The following is a 20,064-nucleotide window of genomic DNA, read 5'->3' as shown; positions in this document are numbered from 1 at the left end:
GGATGACTACCATTAACAGATCATGAGGATGTGGATAAATAGGCCAGCAGAGTGGAGAAGGCTGGAGACTGGGTCAGGATTGGCCACTGTTACACCTGCACCATTATATCACATACCATTTGTGGAAAACTGTAAATAAAGAATAAAGAAGTAAATATAATGCTGTTCTAATGAGAAAAAAAAAAGAAGAAGAAAGGACGTGATCAGATTAGCTAATCACACAGAGAACAATTTAAAATCCCTGGAGAAGAAGGCCCTGCAGAGCTTCCCTAACAACAGAACGAAGCACCTCATGGGCAGGAGTGGGCCGTGGGGAAAGGGCCAAGGACTTAACTCAAGACTGCCTGCAGGTTAGCGTGGCCAGTTCAGGGCCCCAGCGCCTGAGCTCACGCACACACGCACGCACACACACCACACAGCCACACAGCAACACACTGGAAGGTGGGTGTGGGGCTGCCAGAGGTCAGGGCTGATTCTGCAGGAACACGGGGCCTCTCAACTAGCACCGAGGGAAAACAACCATAGAAATCCACTTCATTCCTATTTACAGATGAAGGAATGCAAAGATTTGAGTAGCTGGCCAGGGTGGGCTGCCTCTACTGTTTGTCTTGGCTGCCTTCCCCAAAGGTGCCTTCTTCCTCCTGGATTCAGGTCCCTGGGTACTGAGGGTGCTCACGTCCACTTCGCTCCCTGGAAGAGGAGTGCTCTCCACACCTACACCCCCTTCCTCAGAAACCTAGACCACCAGCTCCTCGTGTAAATCTCCTTCCTCTCCCGCTCCAAATCCGGAGTGGGCAGCCAAGGATTACTTATTGCAGAAGAAAACCCCAAAAGTAAAGGAGAAGGATCCCAACCAAAAGGTGAGAAAACAAAGGTGAGTTTCCTTGGGGGAATCTGAGACACTGCTGCGTCCATAAGACAATAACAGACTACTATAAAAAAGGATGAATCCGAGAGCAAAAAAGCTTCACATTTAAAAATACGACTGCCAAAAGAAGGGCATCCACCAAAGACCGAATTAGCACCCTGCAAGGCCAAGGACATCTCCCTGAACAAGGAGCACAAACGCTGAGATGGACGATATGAGGAAAATGGTTAAATTCCTGCAGTCCAGATGCAGCAGACCTGCGGTGGGCTGTGGGGGCTACGGTCTTCTCTTGTCTGGCCACTTTCCCACCAGCTTCTTCTGGAGGCTGGCCCTCCCCCTCTGGCACAGGCATGTGGGGAGGGGGCACGTGACCCAAAGAGGCCCAATCAGAGTCCACCTCCGGAGAAAGCCGGTTTCCTTATTCTCCGAGGTTGTTAAGCTGGGAGTGTGGGAGCCTGGAGCCTTAAGTGGCCCCCCCTCCCCAGGGCAGAGTGGCCAAGGGCCCTTGCCACCCGGGGAGAGAAAGGCGAGCAGAGAAGCAGAGTTGGGGGGTGGGGCGGTGAGGGTGAGGGAAGGAGGTAAAGAATGAGAGAGAAGCAGAAGAGCAGACCCAAAAAGGCTGGAGCCCATGGATTCAGCAGGGCAGGAATGCCCCCTTCCAGGAGCCAGCAGCTTCCCTGTTATGCTTAAGTTGGTTCCATCTGTGTTTCCATCACCTACACTGGAAACATTCTGATTCACGCTGGGTTCTTGAAGAACAGAGATAGGAAAGGAAGATGGCAGACTTACTAAAAGGCATTCTCCCAGGGGAGAATGACTTGACCTTGGTATTTAAGGGCTGCAAGATGCCACGTGGGACCAGTGAGGAAGAGTCCCACTGAAATATGTGCTGGTGATTGGGTGGAAGTACACTCAAACCAAACGGACACAGGTGGTCCCACCCCCGCAGCCATCAGGGGGTCACATTTAAAAGTCAGATGTCACTGTGAGCGCGCAGGGTAATGCGCAGCTTCATGCGCTAGAGGTGGAAGTATAAAATGGCAGTCTTTTTGGAGGATAATTCAAGAGTATCCATGAAGATTTAAAACAAGCACTTAAGTGTTTTTATAATGAAATACCAAATATATGCAGAAATGACTATTAAACACAGCTACAGCGTAAATTACATATATAGTTTGAAGAATAGTAAGAACACCTGTGTACCACCCTTACTCAGCTTAAGAAAATGAGTATGAGGGGCGCCTGGGGGGCTCAGTGGTTAAGCGTCTGCCTTCGGCTCAGGTCATGATCCCAGGGTCCTGGGATCGAGTCCCACATTGGGCTCCCTGCTCAGCGGGGAGCCTGCTTCTCCCTCTCCCTCTGCCTCTCCCCCTGCTCATGCTCTCTCTCTCTCTCTGTATCTCTATGTCTCAAGTGAATAAATAAAATCTTAAAAAAAAATGAATATGGGGGCGCCTGGGTGGCTCCCAGCGCACACGTGTGTGTTTCTCTGGGGGCGCCTCTCTGAGGGCTGATGCTGGGTCACAGGGAATGCACACACTTGACTTTAGTGGGTGACACAGAGTGCTGTTGAAAGTGATTGTACTCATTTCCAATCCTTTGGCACACAGACTAGAAGGATATTCCCTATAACATGACCAGTGAATTTTCTTTGGGCCATGGATTTTCTTTTCTGTAATTTCCAAATTTTATAGAATAAACATGTTTCAATACCCTTAAATTCCTTAATGACTATAAATCCTTCATGGCGTACAACATCCACATACTGTGACGAGGCATGGAGTGGGCTGTCATGGCTGCCCGGCTGCCCCCTTACCTCCAGGCCCCGTTTACCACCTCCAGCTCCAGGACGGTCTGCAGTCGCTGACACTGCTTGGCCTCCAAGGTGATGTTCACTCTGCACTCCCCCAGAGGGTGAATCTGCCCGCTTGAGGGCTCAATGTCGAAGGGAGATACCTGGTGTGGAGGTCAATCCAGAAGAATGAGGAGAGGACACTTGGAATTGCAGAACTGGCAGTTGGGTAGCCCCCAAGCTGCCCCACCTCCTCAAAGAGCTGCTAGGATGCAGGACAAAGCGAGCAGGGAGAGCAGGGCTCTTGGGATTAAGAGAACAAAAACCAAGTCTCTAAGTAAAGGAGAGGGTCCCCATGCACTGGCCCAGATCTGAGAGGTAGAGGGCAGCCCCAGTGTACAGGCATGGGTCAGGACCCTGAGGGCTCTAAGGACGGAAAACCATTGGGAGAAGTGTGATGCTTCCACGACCAACCGCCCTCCCCACCATTGCCCACTGCAGGCTTGAACCCCTTAGCCTCCATACCAGGCACAGAAAGGGAGAAAAGAAGGACAAAAGCTTAGGAAGAAGAATGCACCTGCAAGGGGGGCTCTCTACCCCAGTCTTCCTGTTCCCAACTGAGACAAGGAGCACTGGTCTGACTGAAGGGCCCCATGGTCACACTGCCTAGTGAGGGTGTCACTGAACATGGAAAGGTCACACCCTGGAGGGACGCTATCCCCTCTTTGGTCTCTTCATTCCAGGAGACTGAGACAGTGAGTGTCAGGCCCCTGCCTGGAGGGCAGCCTGCCCATCCCATGGAGGCCTGTGGTCTTCTACCCCCTTCCTCCCACCCAGACTGCCATGCTGGCCAGGTCAGGTCCAGAGTGCTTGTCTTGGGCTCTGTGCTCTCTTGCTTCTGACGGCTCACCTCCCCGGCACTGGTGGAAGGGAGCGGCTGGACTAACTCTCAGCAAAAGCGGCTCATGTGCTCAAGTCTGGGCCCCAAGCTCTGGTAGTAAAGAAGAGCCCCTTTGCTTTCCTTGGTCGTTGTTCCTCACATGTGTCTCCCCGGGAGTCCTGGGGGGATGCTGTAGGCCAGGACTGCGTCTCTGTGCCCCTGACCTGAGCACATCTAACAGACCCCAAATCCCAACATTATTTTTGAGAGCTCAAAAGAACAGAGTACAGAGAACTGTAGAGACAGGATTCGAACCAGGCTCAATTAAGACATAAATCTTAATATACTATGAAATTGACAGTTACTTCAATTATAAAAAATTATCATTCTTCACAGTGGGAGAAAAACCCAGATTGGGAATTAGAGAACCAGGATCTGTTGATTCCACCACTCACTAGCTGTGTGACCCTGGGGAAACCACTATCCTTCTCTGTGTCTATCCAATAAGGAGGCTGGCTGTGGTCTGTGGTCTGGGTAGCCCCAGAGTACGGTGGCCAGAGCAGTCACACTTTATTTTCCATCTTGGGCTTCTGCCTAAGGTTTCATTTGAAGAAAAGCTTCCTGCCTAAAGATATTGATACCACCCTGTCCCTGTCCCCATTTTCCACAGTTCCCAAATCCGAGTGGGGAGACCGATGAGCCTGGACAGAAAGTGCCAAACTCCAAGCCTGTGTAACAGGACATTTGGCAATGGTTCTTGGCAATGGTGTTGGTAATTTGATGCAATTTGTCCCAACTGCTAAGTTTCAGAGTGCCCAGCTGCAGAAATGAGGCCGTTGCCTAAAGGACAAGGCCGGTCAAGTGTAAAGGAAAGGTCCAGGAAAAAGGGATCGCCCACTGGCAGATACGATGGATCTGCGGCTGCACCTGTCTTTCCTGGGCTTCTGCATGTGGAAGGAGGGAAGGGCAATGTTCTGCCTCTGGATGGTAAGTGGGCAAGCAAGAGGGGACTTGGCAGGAAGCAGTCAGAAGGAGGGTGCTTTCACCACACAGACCTGGTCAGAGCGTCACATGGGCAATAAGGACCTAAGGCAGCTCCCAAGAAGTCACAGCTGCCCCGTGTATGAAGAGTGGGGGTGACCAGCAGTGACTCACAGCTACCCGCCGGCAGGTAGGAGTAACTGACGTTTCGTGCCAGTCGCTCTGGTTTTGCTCTGGATTGCACATCATATTTAAATGTGATGATGATGATGATGATACTTAATCACTTTCAGTGTTTTCTGTGTTTCTAGTTAAAAGGAAAGAGCTACTTGAGTGGAAATGTATGCTGGATTCTCCTGTTTGGGGCCGCAAGCCCGGCGCAAGTGCCCCCTGGTGGCAGGTACTCAAACTGCGAGCACAGTCCCTGGGAGGTTGGGAGCCTTGGGGGTGAGCCCTGAGGGTCGGACCCCCTCTGGAGGCCTGGGAGCTTCCGGCCCAGCTCAGCTGCCTATTTTCCTCCCAACTCAGCCTGCTTTGACAGAGGGAGAAACCCATGTCTTATTTCCACATCAGATGGTGGAGAAAGGAACAGTAAAATCCAGTTCGGGGTTAAGTTCTGCTGTCCGGGGGAGCCCACCTGCCTCAGAGATGGGGAGAACCGGGGACACTGCCAGGCAGGAGTGACGAGGCAGGCCCTTCCTGTCCAGCCTCAATGCTCTGAATGCGTCAGGACAGGTCTCCCTTCCTACACCACAGGTGGATCGGCTCCCGCGGGGGAGGGGCAGCAGTGCTGGGGCCAGCGGTGCCGGACTTACGCCCTCACGCCTCTCTTGGAGGCAGACCAGGCTCTCCCTCATGCACCACGTGGCCGGGAGCTGGCTGACGTTCTGGATCTGGATGGAGTCAGTGGCTTTCTGCCCCAGGCGCAGCAAACCAAACTGAAGGGCTGAGACGTTGATGACAAGGGCGGGCCCCTGAGACACCCAGAGGGGCCTGTCACTGGGCCGCCTTGGGAGTGGACTCTGCGCCCTACCCCTGCCACCCTGCTGGCCCACCGAGCCGCGCAGCACCCCCAGCAGCACCTTAAAGGCCGCCTCAATGTGTAATACCACTGGCGAGGGTGAGTTTTGGATTTCACACAGCAGGTCCTGGCTTGTTGGGCCAGGGACACCCCCAGTAAAGCTCAATTCAAAATCCTCCACCTCGCTGGGCTCTGGAAGAGAGGGGGAAGTGAGCTGGAGAAAGGGAGGGGGGCAGTTCCCCGCTGCGGCTGGGCCCAGATGTCTGGCCTCCGCCGACTTCTCATCCACCACACAAGCCAGGTTACAGCTGGAGCTGATCCCGGAACCCCCTGAACCCCTGCACAGGCCCCCTGTCCTCTCAGGTCACCCCCCCACCCAGCCAGCCCCAGGAGGTCACGCCCCCCCCCTCCCCACCATCCCTGCAGTACCTATGGTCCCCATGCAGGGTTCCACTTCAATGATGTGGCAGTCACTGATCTTCCCCCACAGGTATCTGATGGGGGACTTGCTGTTGTTCCACATCTGTAAGACACGCCCCAATCCAGGCTCCCCAGGCACCACCCCTGCACAAATCTGTACCCACCAAAGGACTGCGGGGCTATGGGCCCATAACGGGACCTCCCGACACCCTCCCAGCTATTTCTTGGCCATCCAACAGCACCGACACCACACGGCAGGGTTTGTGGGCACATATCCCACCGAAGACCCACAACCACAGGAATGGTCCCACAGCCCTATTGTTCGGAGGATGCTGGGGAGCTGGTGAAATGACAGATGTGCCCGGCCCATCATCGGTGCACATCAAGTCAGGTTCAAGAGCCCTGGGGACAGTCTCATCCTCTATGCAGTGGCTATCATCCACCCCTCCAGCCACATCCTCCCTATGCTCATGCCAAGTTCCGCACACTCCTGGCCAGCCTAGGCTGGGGGGAGACCATAGCCTACCTTAAAATTTTTCTTCACATTTATGCCAATGTAGTTCTCCCCGGGGATGATGAGGGCATACGGTTCTAAGAGAACCTGGAAAGGTTCCACTGAGCCTTTCACCTCGATGTCCAGGACAATCACGTCATCCACAGAGTAAGAAAAATCCTTCAGGTTTTCCTGTTCCAAGCTGAACACAAACCCACCGTGAGTTAAGAGCCAACACAGCCTGGGAAGATGGCTGGGAGCATGGCCCTGCATGGCCCTCACCTCTGTCCCTTCTCTGTGGTCTTGTGAAAAGAAAGCACTCCCCTACCCACAGCTCCCAAGCACCTCAAATCAGAGGCACGAGCCAGCCAAACAGTGATAGTACTGGGACGGGGTGCCTGGCCTGCTGCCTCCCGGGACTATGCCGTAGTGGTACCCAGCCTGGGTCTCCACATGAGGCTGACCGGAGACCCACCCTGACTGTCTGCCCAGGGGAGAGCTGATGGAGATGCCCCCGCCTCTCCTCCTTAGTCGCCACCACCCAGGGCCCAGCGGCCTGGCAGCCCGGCGCTGAGGCTAAGTGGAGCCCAGCGAGCCGTTCCCCGCAGCTGAGCCCCTCTGGGCCTAGGTGCCAGGGCAAGGCAGAAGCGCTCCCCTGTCAAGGCCTGCTGGGGGTCAGGGGGCTGCTTCCCTCCTTGCCGTCACCTTCCCCAGTACCCCCAAGGGGAGGGCAGGCCCCGCTGCCCACCCCTCATATAGGGCCCAGTCCCCACTCACTTCATGGGCTCTGGGACTTCCTCTAGCACCATCTGGAGCACACTGTGAAAATCCCTGGGCTGCAAGACAAGCACAGCACCCTGAAAACAACCTGCACTCCAATCCGCTGTACTGGAGAAGCCGGGAGCCATGGCAGAGAGGCCTTCCGAAAACCACGGCGCTGCTTCCCTACTACCGCCCTTACCCCAGGGAGGGAGGCAGCACTCGGGATGTGGGGCCGCCGCAGTCTCAAGGCTGGCGTTCCTACCTCAGCGGGGCCTCAGCGGACAGGAGGGACAGGCTCTCCAGGCCCTGACACTGCCTCTCTCGGCAGCGCCCTCAACTGTGGGAGGCACCACAGCTTCCCAGAACAGTAGGGCCAGATGTCGGCTGGACAGGCAGGGGAGTTCTCCCTTCACCCCCAGCTCTCATTTCCCCTCTCCTCACACAGGAGCCCCCTGTGGGAACCCGGCCCTCGGCACCTGCACCTCACTCTCTGGGGGAGGCCGGGGGCTGGGCAGAGATGCGACTGTCACTGACGCAGTGGAAACACGGAAGATGCCAGAGCTGAGGAAATGAGCCCAGGGTCCTGCTACAGGCAAGGTGTGTACGCCATCGGGACCAGGCAGAATAGGCTGCTTTGTCCTCCAGCCCCACTCTCAGCTAAGTGTCGGCCTCGGAGGATGCCGGGATCTCGTCAGGCTCAGCTGCGGCTTCAGTGTCACTAAAGGACAAGGATGGGGGCTGGGGGGGGGGGGTTGTGAAAGTGCCACGACCCCATCATGTGTGACTACCAGGATGGCATCGTTTTTACCTCATGAGGAGAAAAGCTCAGGATGAATTCATGGTCCGTGTGGGGGCTGAGAACCCCTCTTTCAGGCAGGATGGAGAAGGCCGTCTCCCTGTCAGGGTGGTACTTGAGGCTGTCCAGGCTGTAGGTTTCTTCAGGCATCAGGGGTTGCAGGTTAGGCTTCATGATCTGCCAGTGGAAGGCCAGCTCCACGTGCCTGTGGGGGCAGCGGATCTATGGCCCAATTTTGCCAGGCCCAGTCTTCTGACCCCCTGCCTGGCTGGGCCCCACTCCAGGAGTGAGCAGAAAGGACCCAGGATCAGGAAGTGGGGGAGCACATGGGTCAGGGGTCCACGCTGGAGACCTCCTAAGACAGCTTCCCTCTCTCCACTACAGCAGTTGGGGGTTAGAGCCATGGGAACTCAGGGAAAATGGTAAACACAGGGAATCAGGCTCTAACTATTAAGCTGTAGATATCCGGAACATTTTTTGCAGTGTCCGCTACCACGTGAGTTCCAGAGGTTTGCCCCCTGGACTCCCCACTCTACCACCCTCCACCCCTCCAGCTGTGGCCTCCCAGGACAGCTCTGTCCGGAAGGGGATGTGCCCACCGGCTCCCAACAGAGAAGTGACAACTGCACGGTGGTGGGGAGGCGGGACTCCAGCATGCTGCTGATGGGGAGGGATGGCAGATGGGTACTGCTCGTCACCTCAGGAGACAGACCCTTGTAAGGCCTGGGGTCACCACGGAAGGTCTGTCCTAGTTTAATGGCGGTGCTCACAGGATGGTCAGGAACCGAACCCACTGGTCACAATCTGCCTGATCTTGGAACTTGGCTGGCTTCCCCTCATGGGCAGGGCAAGACCTCTCTGCAAAACTGCTCTGGGCTAAGGATACTCCAGGATGATCTAGAACAACACTGTCCAATCTAACAGACAGCGGCAATGGTAATCTTACTTATCTGCTCCGTCCAATACGAGAGTCACGAGCTACACATGTGCTGGTACTTAAAATGTGACTGGTGCCACCGAAAAAGTGAGTTTTATTTTAGTTTTAATTGATTTCAATTTCGATAGCCACATGTGGCTACCGTGATGGGCAGTGCAAATCTGGGTTCTTCCATCTGGCCCTTGGAAGGACCCTCCGGCCTCCCTGGGAACTCCGGGCTGGGTGCGGAAGGAGAAAGGGTGCACGTTGGAGGGCGTGGCACAGTGTCACTCACGTAGCATTTCTAATAATCAGCTGCTTTCTAGCTGTGGACTGAAGGTTCTCGGGCTCAAAGCGTATGAAGTGTTGGGCTGTTAAGTCTGTGAGCTCTCCAGGCTCCGGCTGACTTTCTTCGCCAGAAATATAGATCAGATCCAAAGCAACCAGCTGCCCGATTCCTGACACAGTAAGATGGTAAAGTTTCACTGGGGCTGACATTAGGACTCTGTGGCCAAAGGCTGTCACAGGATCCATGCCACTGTCCACATGCAGCTGGCCTTGACCATGACCCCAGGAAGTGTACAAAGAGGGGAACAGGGGGCCATCAGCACACAGATCCTGTACCCGTATCTTCCCAGACTACAAGGAGGTGATTTTGATAACCTGGCCCATAGCAGGCACTCAGTTAATGCTTGCCAGGTGAAACTGGATGGAAGGATGGATGGACAGACAGATGGATGGACGGAAGGATGAACGGAAGGAAGGAAGGGAGGGAGGGAGGGAGGGAAGGAAGGAAGGAAAGAGGGAAGGAAGGAAGGAAGAAAGGAAGGAAGGAAGGAAGGAAGGAAGGAAGGAAGGAAGGAAGGAAGGAAGGAAGGAAGGAAGGAAGGAAGGAAGGAAAGAAAGAAGGAAGGAAGGAAAGAAGGAAGGAAGGAAGGAAGGAAGGAAGGAAGGCAGGCAGGCATCTTGGGGGAAATCCAGCAGGATGCCCCTTCTAGCTCCACAGAAACTGGGGTGCTTCTGGTCATTTATGTGTAAGTTTCTGGCAATTCCCCAAAGGAGATCGAGGTGAGTTTAAAAATGAAGAAATCAAAGACTTCACCCCAGGCTCCCATCTGTCTCTCACGAGAAGGTTCCTTGGGATTGTCCCAAAGGCCACACTGACTTGGGTCTCCAATGTCTGACCAGAGCAACAGGCCCCAAACCAGGCCCCAGAGCCTGGAGGCTGCAGCAGCCCCTCTTACCTCCTGAGACAGGGCGGCTCAAAGAGCCGTACCACGGCCAAGCCTAGTGCAGCAGCTTCTGGAGTCAGGGTACCCGCCCACCCCGGCCCCAGGCCTGGGAGTACACACAAGCCCACCTACGGTCACCAGCTCCTTTATCTGGCAGTTGTCACATACAATGATGAAGGTCTGCTCTGCCTTTTCTAGGCTCGTCGGGAGGAACAAGACCTGGCGGAGAGAAGGGCTGCCCTGTTACCTCCCTCCTCCTCTCAGACACATACCCTCCCTCCCCTTGTTCTCCACTTCTCACTTCCCTCCCTGCTGCCCGCCCCTCACCCCCCACCTTCTCCCTAAGGCCAGGGGGTTCTGCCAAGACCCCACTCCAGACTAATGCAAGAAGCATGTTGAAAGGCCTGAAGAAAAAGTTCACAGAGACTGAGATGCAAACAGCTCTTCAACACATGAACACGTTTAACCTCATTAATGATAAAAGAAATGTAAATGAAAACCACCCAGAAAAAGTTTTCACCCTTCATACTGGCAAAGAGCAGAAAGCCGGCAATCAGAAATGCAATGAAAAGAGAGCTGAATTTTCTTCAAAATCATCTGGAGGGGAAGGGCGGGGTTTGGCTGGAAGGGACGGAGGGGCGTAGATGCGATGAGGTTGGCGAAGAGTTGATCGATGTTGACTGGGTGCTAAGGACTGGAGTGAGTTGTTAAACTAACCTCTCCATTTTTGTATATGCTTTAAAATACGCATGACAACAGGTTTTCTCTTTTTTTTTTAAGTTTTTCTTTTACGTTTGATAACACACTGTAATTGGCAAGGGTGTGAGGGAACAGACACCCTGACATACCCATGTGGTGGGGATTTGGGCAACGTGAATCACAGTTCTGACCAACAGAGACCCCTGAGTCGGCAAACCCGCTTCAAGGCCTGGAACCTGCCGGGAGACTCATAGTTGGACAGAGTGATGTATGGATTTGCCGAAATGGCCAGAGATCAGAAAGAATCGTCGTGGCCCTCAGTAGGGGACAGCTGACCTGAGCTATGGATCATTGGAGCAGTGGGATACTATGCAGCTGTGACAAATAGGAGAATGCTGTTCAAGATAGAGCAGAACAGTGAGCGGGCGGAACAGAGTATAGCGTGGGCAGCGATCTGTGGGAAGCACTTCACTCTATATAGTTGCAGCTTTTGATTTTTCATCATGTGAATTTGTTCCTTATTTGGAAATATGAATACATTTTTTAAAAGATTTTATTTGACACAGAGAGAAAGAGACAGTGCACAAAGGGGGAGTGGCAGGCAGAGGGAGAAGCAGGTTCCCTGCTGAGCAAAGAGTCCGATGCGGGACTCGTTCCCAGGACCCTGAGATCATGACCTGAGCCGAAGGCAGACACGTAACTGACTGAGCCACCCAGGCGCCCTGGAAATATGAATACATTTTAAAACAAACCCCAAATAATCAATAAATAAAATACACAAGGGATGCCAAGGGGAAAAACCTCCCCTTGACTCCTCACTGCTCTCCAAAGAGTCCTGCTGCTCCCCTCTTCCTTTCCCTGGGGATCACAGGAAGATGGGATGAGGGGATGTCCTGGCCTGGTCAGGGGTGACCAGCCCCAATTCCTTAAAGCCAGACCATAAGGTACTGACAAGGCCTGGACCAGGCAAGAGGACTCAAGCCATCAGCAGGTGAGGTCTGACAAAGCCCTACAACGCCCTGAATTGGCTTCATCCCAACCCCAAAAGCCAGGTTCTTATCGGGGATCAGATTAGTACAGACATGAACAAGAAGGCATCACTCCAGGACTCCCAAACGAGATCCCATCAGGCACTTGACACTGGAAAGCAGCTAATAAAGGAAGCCTGCCCTTTCCCTATGGCAAAGCAGCTTACAGCAGTGGTCCTCAAACTCTGCTGCACCCCTGCAAGGCTTTAAAAATCCTATGCCTCAGGCAAACCCCACACCCATTAACTCAAAACCTCAGGACTGGGGCCAAGACACCGGTGCGTTCGCAAGATTCTCAGGAGATTGCAGTAGGTAGTTTGAAAATCCTATGGCTCTGGGCTTAAACCCCCTTCCCTAGAAACCAGACAGTGTTCACTCTTGAATGTCATGCCTCCTCCAACAGGCTAGTGAGGAAGGCTCAGAGTCTGATCGCTGGACCGGGGAGTCAGGGAGGGCGAAGGTGTGGAGCAAAAGGGGCAGGGAAACATCATCATTCCTCACAGACTGTGCCGGGGATCAGTGAGCAGGTGTGAGGAGCCAAAGGGACCACTGAAAGAAGCTGGTTAGGAAAGGACAAGCCCCACAGCCAGCAGATCCAAGTCCGGGAGCTTTGGCAGAGGTCCAGAATAAGGCCGAAGGAAGGAAGGCAGGCCTGGCCAAGCCTATAACTGAGGACAAAAGAGGAAAAAGAGGACAAAGCCAGGCACTAGATCTGGTGGGGGTGGAGGGAGGTGTCCAAGAGAGACCAAAGAACCAAAGGAAGATTCTGGAGGCAGCTAAGATGGGAGGGGTCCCAGGCTAATGGTGTGGACAAGCAGCATTGGGGGATCATGATGCAATGCTAGGGCTATCTGCACTTGCTTTGTAAGAGGGGTCATGAGAGAGTCAAATGACATCGCCCCACAGAATGTAAGAATGTTCTCCTACACAGAAACCATCCTGGAACGGGAGTGGGTATTCAAGTCCCGAAAACACAGAGGCGAATGAAATCACGTAAGTAGTTGAGGAAACAGCCATGGCCAATCGAAAAGAGGAGAAACTATACGTGATGTCTAATTACCTACCTCCACACATATGGCCTGCCCCGGAGCCAGCTCAAACACCGAAGGCAGGATTCCAAAGGGACGTTGCTCAATGAAGCCAATGGTTGCAACAGCCTTAAAGAAAAGCGGAAGATTACACAAGAGCATGGAAGAGACTGTAAAATCCAGCACTCCGATTACACACTTCTCTCCTCCAAACATCTCTTTTGCAATCTGAAGGATCTTAAGGATCATCCAGTACACAGCCAATGAAGAAACTGAGGCTCGCCCATTCCCCAAGCACTCCCTCCACCTTCCCTGGGCCGAAGGTGCACAGAACACCCATGAGGAGCTGAGCCCTGGTAGGAGGCAGAAGGAACACCACTGACATGAAGCAGAAGCATGAGAGGAGGCCTCGCCCGGGGGGAGGGCTCCCAAAGCATAGTCCTTTCCCCACCCCAGCGCCCTGTGTGGCTGCCTCAATCCCCGATGGGTGGTTCCATCCCCTCCATCCCCGATGGGTGGCCCGGGGTCGAGGGGAGCTGCCACCTCAGCGCGCTAGGGACATAAACCCACACCTAGAGGACCCTGGCAGGCAACAGAAGTGAGTGAAATGGTCTTGGAACACGCAGTCCTCTGGATCTATCACCTGCTTCCCAGAGACACGGTTACAGAGAAACAGAGCTGAAAAATAACCGTGAGCACGCGGTCCATGGTGCCGGCGCTCGGCTCCAGCCAAGGGGCCACAGGGAATCCTGGCCCAGCGCTGCACATCTTCCAATTTTTCTTTTCTCCTTTTCCTTTTTTAAAGATTTTATTTTTCTAAGTAATTTCTACACCCTACGTGGGGCTCAAACTCATAACCCTGAGATCAAGAGTCACATGCTCTACCAACTGAGCCAGCCAGGCACCCCTCTAATTTTTCAGAGACTGGAAATACAGATTTTTAGGTGAAATCTCCCTAGTTTTAAATGTCCCCAAAAATGTTTTTAAGCACTGTGCCAAATAAATACACACACAGAATTCAGCCAAAGAGCTGCCAACGTAGGACCTCAGATGTATGAAAACATTTGCCACAGTAATGACTGACTGAAGGAGTAAATGCAGTGACACTTGAGCCAGGCTTGAAAGGATAAGGGAGGAGATACGAGGTGCCCAGGTGACACAGGTTTCAGTGGCGTGACAAGAACTACAGCGCTCGTCTCCATACATGTTGATTATGGCAGCTGGGCGAGACAGACGTTACACAATTCTTTTGTCTCTGCGTCTCCAGTCACAGGTGCACTCCAGCACATTCCTCATGGGATGGGGGTGGGCGGGACTTCCTTGGATGGGTTTGCTCCTGCTTCAGGTAGCAGCCTGTGATCACTCACCCTGAAACTTGGTGGCGGCCAGCTCTTCTTAGGCATGATGCAGAACTTGCCGACGCTGAAGCCCACGTTTTTGCAGATGAATCTGGTTACCTTCATTCCCCCAATGAGGCAGTAACCGCAGTCCAACACTGGTGATACTAGAGCCATAGGAAAAGATGCACAACAAAAATAACACGTGGCTCTGAATAGGCCCTGCTGCCCTTGTTCAGCTGAGGTCCAGCCAGAGCTCAGAGCAGCCGTGGAAGGATGCAGGGGCTCTGGCCCAGCATCCAGAGCAGAGAGGATGAATGGGGACACGCCCTGAGCCCTGCACCCACATGGCAGCCAGGCAGCCACCGGTCTCCATGCACTGCTGGCTAGATCAACAGGAGTCTATGCTCACTGGTTTGTTTGTTTTTTTTAAGATTTTATTTATTTATTTGACAGAGAGAGAGAGAGAGAGAACAAGCAGGGGGAGCAGCAGAGGGAGAGGGAGGAGCAGATTCCCTGCTGAGCAGGGAGCCCGATGCGGGGCTCGATCCCAGGACCCCGGGATCATGACCTGAGTGGAAGGCAGATGCTTAACCGTCTGAGCCACCCAGGTGCCCCGTCTGTGCTCACTGTTGACTCAGGCCTCAGCCAGGGCCACGCAGCGTGGCCCTGGGGATTGTGGGCCAGAGTCCTGTGCCCAGCTGAAGAGGCTTGCTGCTAATGAGGGAGCCCAGCCAAAGCCAGCTTTCCCAAAGAAGCCACCCACACAGCCACAGAGGTGACATCCGCTGGGGGCCCCAGGTACCCCTTCCTTGGCTCAGTGTGGCGCAGGCCCACGCAGGGATCCAGGAGCCAGCAAAGCCTGAGCTGAGGCTAGCTAGGCTGCTGGCCTCCTCTCCTGCTGTGTGTAATTCTGAGTCAGCCTCCACTGGGAAGTAGGACAATTGGGGCCTGACACAAAGGAAGGCTGTGTGGAAGCTGCTAGCAGGTATCTCCTGAGGACCCAGAAGCCCCTGCCCAGGAGGACCAAGTCATGTGCTGCCACAAAAGGGCCCTGAGAGCAAGCAGTCTTTGCAGGGACTTGTCAACCCTAACTGAATCCCAAGGAAGGCAGAGTACACACTCACACGTCAGCACTGGGGGTGGCCTCCGGGCCTGTAAGGGGATTAGGAGTGTGTGGGCTGACTGGGTCTCGACTAAGATAAAATCATCAAAATCCCCAAGACAGTCAGGAAAAAACTGGACGATGTACTGGCAGGTCATTCCAGGAGCCACCATTCCACCTTTTCCTGGGAACATCCCTGTGCATGACAAAAGCAACAGATGAGGACCTGGGGACCAGCCAGCCACCGGGGCTTGAGTTCAAGTGCTACAGGCAGCAACCAGGGGACACAGGTAGACCCCATCACAGCTGGGCTGCTCCATAAGTAGATGCCTTCTGGGTCAAGGCCATGCTGATGGCAGAACCACCAGGGCACGCAAGGGGGACAGGCTGCTAGGGCAGGGAGTCCAGGTGAAAACACCAGGGCCCGGGCAAGTGGGTGGGGGAGTGATATGGTCCATCTGGAATAGTTAGGGGAGGCCACGTCCGGCCTGACGGCTTAGAATTTATTTTGTGGCCAGCAGAGAGCCATTTGAGCTTCTGAGCATGGTTGGGAGGGGAATGACATGACCAGAGCTATTCTTGGAAAAAGCACGGTGTCGTGGAAGCTGGAAGGCCGGCTGGGAAGCCCCCACACTGGTTTAAGTGAGGAATGAGGATGGCTTGGCTGGGGGCACTGGCAGCACGGAGGGTGAGCAGAGGGCAGGCCCAGGGCCTGGAGGGGGCGCCTGAAGAAAGGGGCCGGCAGGACTCGGAGACATCACCAGGAGCATGGGCGGGAGCAGGGCAGGCTATCGGCAGAGCAGGAGGGACCCAGGGACTGCTAAGGGAAAGGTGGGCCCAGGCTCCTCTGACAGTCAGGTGGGCCTGTGCCAGGAGCAAGCCCCAGATACAATTTTGAGGGGGTCCAGACCACTGCTAGAATGACTCACCCAATCCCAGCGCGAAGTACGGTGTAGAAGGCGGGAGGACTCGCAGGTAGCGGCTGGTTGCCGTGGTGTTCTGCAGGGAGATCACCATCTGCCCAAAGGTCAAGGGGAGCTCTTTTAGACAGCAATGCACATGGCCAAGTGACACGAGGCCCAGACTGACTACATAATAGGGAAAGGGGATAGAGGTGCAGATGGAATGAGTCTGGGCTGGGGATGGGCACATGGGGATTCATCATGCCCCTCATTTACCTTAGATTGTATTTGGAAAAAATAAAATACAAAGTGAACATGAAGACGGCAGTAGATCTGACCTAGGCTTTGCCCTCTTTAAAACAAGACCTACTGTTTGTTGAGCATCTGCCATGTGCCCCCCAACCTCACAATAACCAGGAAAAGGTGGGAGCTATCTCTATTTTATCTCGAAGAAGCTAAAGTTCAAAGAGGCACCCTAAGCACTAAGTAAAAATCTTGAGATTTGAGCCCAGGACATCCAGCTCCAAAGTGCTGCCCACCTGGCCTCTTACTTTGCTGACTTCTTCCCCACATATCCCTTTGGGCCACTTCTTCCCATGGGCCCAGTCAAGAGATGTTTGCGGGCACCTGTATGACAGGGTTGTAATTGGGCCTCCCTCCACCACTCAACCCATGCAACCCCTATTAAATCCTGCCTTCTCTTCTCCCTCTCTAAGACTGGGAGACCCCAAGGGGGCAAGGCCTGGAACTCACACACTGCTAACCCCCACCAGCACTCCGCACAGGGTCTAGCACAAAAGAGGAGCTCAGTACATGAACACATCTTTTGCTTCTCTTTTGTGAAATATTATACTGGAAAAAAATGTATAAATTATAACATGATGAAAGCCATGTTTCCATCACCCAGCTTAAGAAAAAAAAAAACATTAAAAATTCAGAAGAAGCCCTACCCCTGCCCCCTTGCCCTCCACCAGATAACAGCTACATAAATGTGAAGTGTGTGTCTTCATACTTTTATTCATAGGCATGTATTCCTAAGTCAACACTTGTCCAGTTTGGCCAACACAACACAACACAACACAACACAACACAGTCCATCTGCGAATCACACCCAAGTGTGGAGAGACCCATATTATGGTTTTAATCTTCATTACTCTGTTATTAATGATAATGAGCATTGTTTCATATGTTTATTTGCTATTTGGGGTTCCTCTTGTGTGAGTTGTCTGTCCATATCCTTTTACCATTTTGCCAATGTATACTTTGTCTTTCTCTTATTGATTTGTAGCAGTTCTTGATATATTCTGGGTGCTAATTCTTTATAAGGTATATGTTGTAAACATCTCCAAGTTTATAACTCATATTATCTTTTGATGTACAGTTTCTAAAATTTCAATATAAAATATATCAACTTTTTGTGGTTTGTGCTTCTGTTTCAAGAACTCTTTTGATATCTCCTATATTTTCTTCTTTAAATTTTGTTTGAGGGGCACCTGGGTGGCTCAGTCAGTTAAGCGTCCCACTCTTGGTTTTGGCTCAGATCATGATCTCAGGATTGTGAGATCGAGCCTGTGTCGGGCTCTGTGTTGGGTGTGGAGCCTCCTTAAGATTCTCTCTCTCCCTCTGCTCCTCCTCTCTCTCTCCCCCCGCCAAAAAAAAAACAAAAACAAAAACAAAACAAAAAACCAAATAATGATAATAAAATTAAATTCCATTTGAAAATAAATAAATAAATTTTGTTTGAGATCTTTGCTGAAAAGTATTTTGCTTAGGGTATGGAGTGAGGTAGGGATTAGATTATTTTCCATATGGCAAGGATGCCATCTCAGTTTTGTCTCCTCAGGGGTGCACATGTGCACGGAACAGCCTGAGCAATGGCACGTGCGGTTCCCTCCATCAGGCTGCGGTTCCCTCAGACGAGGAGCCAGGGGCACCCACTGCTGAGATTCATGGTTAAGGTGTTACCGTGGAGGCAGCCGCTCTCACATCCACTGAGGTATCAAGAGAGCCTTGCTCCAGCCACACAAGGCAGACCTCTGACCAGCAAAAGGCAGGAGCCAGCAGTTTATGTGGTTTCTGAGGGGATGTGCCATGAGACAAAACAGTCAACTGCACTCAATGGCAGACAGCTCAGTAACACACTCTCGGATTGGCTCTTCCTCCTTCCACCCCCTTTCCTCAGTCCTCTCTGGAGATGCGAATGACAGCACAGACTCTCACGGCCTCAGACTCCACTTTATGAGGCACCCAGGCTATGACAGTTGGCATCAGAAGGGTCCTAAGGCAGCAGAGCCTCAGGGTGCGAGTCTGGAGTTGGCCTTCCCGCCAGTCTGGTGGTAACCAGAACTCCAGCTGGTGGGAAGTCGGGTGTGAAGACCCCTGATATGCAGTGGCATCACAATCACCACGGCTTTCACCCACAGGCAGCTGAAATGAGGTGCAGGGGCAGGTCTGGCACTGGAACAGGGGGTGGCTTTGGTGCTTGCAAGTTCCGGGGCAATGATAATAATGAGGACTGAAGAGTGTGCTGGCTTTCCTTAACAGCACTGGAAGCCCCAGAGGGAAAAATGACAGGCTCAGGGCAGCCAACTGCCAACTCAAGGCCCACTGTGAAGCCCTTCCTTGCATTCCTGGGTTACACAAAATGTCCTGCTGGTGCGTGTGTGGGGGTGCGTGCACGCTCATGCACAGGCCCACATGCACTTCTTGCTTGATTTGGCTTGCCATTTTTCACCTAGGATTTCTGTACCTATTTTTTTTTTCTTTCAAATGTCTTTTTTAAGTTACCAAAATACTGAAAGGGAATAAAAGAGCAACTATATGAAACCTATAGCCCCCTGGCTTATAAGGTACAGGTCTCTATTCCCACCACAACCCTTCAGCCTTCACACTCACAGCCTGGGTTCCGTCTGCCTCCATCTCAGGACAGAGAAGCTCTCTCGCAGCTCCCAGAGCCTGGGGACTGGGAGTGTACCTATGTTCTTAAGCAAGTCGGTGCATGTTTTTTATTGTTATAGCTCCTTATCTGGCTTTGGGGTCAAGGTAATATTAGGCTCTGTCTTAGTCCGTTCGGGCTCCTCTACAACATACTATAAACTGGTTGGCTTATAAACAACAGAAATTTATTTCTCACACCTCTGGAGGCTGACAAGTCCAAGATCAAGGCGCCAGCATGGTCACATTTTGGTGAGGGCCTTCTTCCTGATTCACAGCCGGGACTTTCTCACTGTGTTCTCAAAGTGGTGGAAGAGGCAAGGGATCTCTGTAGAACCTTTTTTACAAAAGCACTAATACCATTCATGAAGCCCCACCTTCATGACCTAAGCACCTCCCAAAGGCTCTACCTTCTAATACCATAGGATTTCAACATATAACTTTGGGGGGACATGAACAATCAGACCATAGCAGGCTCATCACCTAATAATGAGGGTATGTTCCTTCTTTTTCTAGTCTCTGAAACAGTTTATATATAATAGGGATTAGCTTAAATGATTGGTAGTGTACACCTGTAAAATGATCCGGACCTAGCGTTTCTTTTGCTAGAAAGTTTGTTTTTTAGTTATTTTCATCAAAGTTGGACCGCCACATAGGTTAACAAGTCAAAGGTTTTGAAAACAGAAATCCTGCTTTCTTCCCCTGAACCCGTCTCCTGCCATTTCCTGTAATACTTTTTCCTGCCTTTGGCTGATTATTTCAGAATATGTCTCCAAATGGCATGCTACTTTTTCTTAATTTGTATGCATTAATTATGGATGGATGATAGGGACATACGCTCTTTCCTCTCCCATATGCAACTCACCATAT

General features: G+C 52.5%; 1 protein-coding gene across 1 annotated transcript in view; it reads right to left on the bottom strand.

Annotated features, from left to right (window-relative positions):
• DLEC1 (DLEC1 cilia and flagella associated protein) overlaps window positions 1-20,064 on the bottom strand; it is a 73,424-nt gene that overhangs the window by 14,846 nt on the left and 38,514 nt on the right. The window contains exons 7-19 of the mRNA XM_081819517.1: window positions 16,288-16,375; window positions 15,381-15,554; window positions 14,284-14,420; window positions 12,953-13,045; window positions 10,290-10,380; window positions 9,225-9,387; window positions 8,026-8,218; window positions 7,233-7,291; window positions 6,489-6,657; window positions 5,972-6,065; window positions 5,604-5,734; window positions 5,337-5,495; window positions 2,685-2,824 (exon numbers count right to left, since the gene is read on the bottom strand). Of these exons, the coding sequence (XP_081675643.1) occupies window positions 2,685-2,824; window positions 5,337-5,495; window positions 5,604-5,734; window positions 5,972-6,065; window positions 6,489-6,657; window positions 7,233-7,291; window positions 8,026-8,218; window positions 9,225-9,387; window positions 10,290-10,380; window positions 12,953-13,045; window positions 14,284-14,420; window positions 15,381-15,554; window positions 16,288-16,375 (1,691 nt within the window). The remainder of the gene's footprint in view (window positions 1-2,684; window positions 2,825-5,336; window positions 5,496-5,603; window positions 5,735-5,971; window positions 6,066-6,488; window positions 6,658-7,232; window positions 7,292-8,025; window positions 8,219-9,224; window positions 9,388-10,289; window positions 10,381-12,952; window positions 13,046-14,283; window positions 14,421-15,380; window positions 15,555-16,287; window positions 16,376-20,064) is intronic.

Source organism: Leptonychotes weddellii, chromosome 1 (genome assembly GCF_054177405.1).
Source record: "Leptonychotes weddellii isolate Sample4059 chromosome 1, ASM5417740v2, whole genome shotgun sequence".
Classification (NCBI taxonomy): Eukaryota; Metazoa; Chordata; class Mammalia; order Carnivora; family Phocidae; genus Leptonychotes; species Leptonychotes weddellii.
This window is presented reverse-complemented; position numbering and strand designations above follow the sequence as displayed.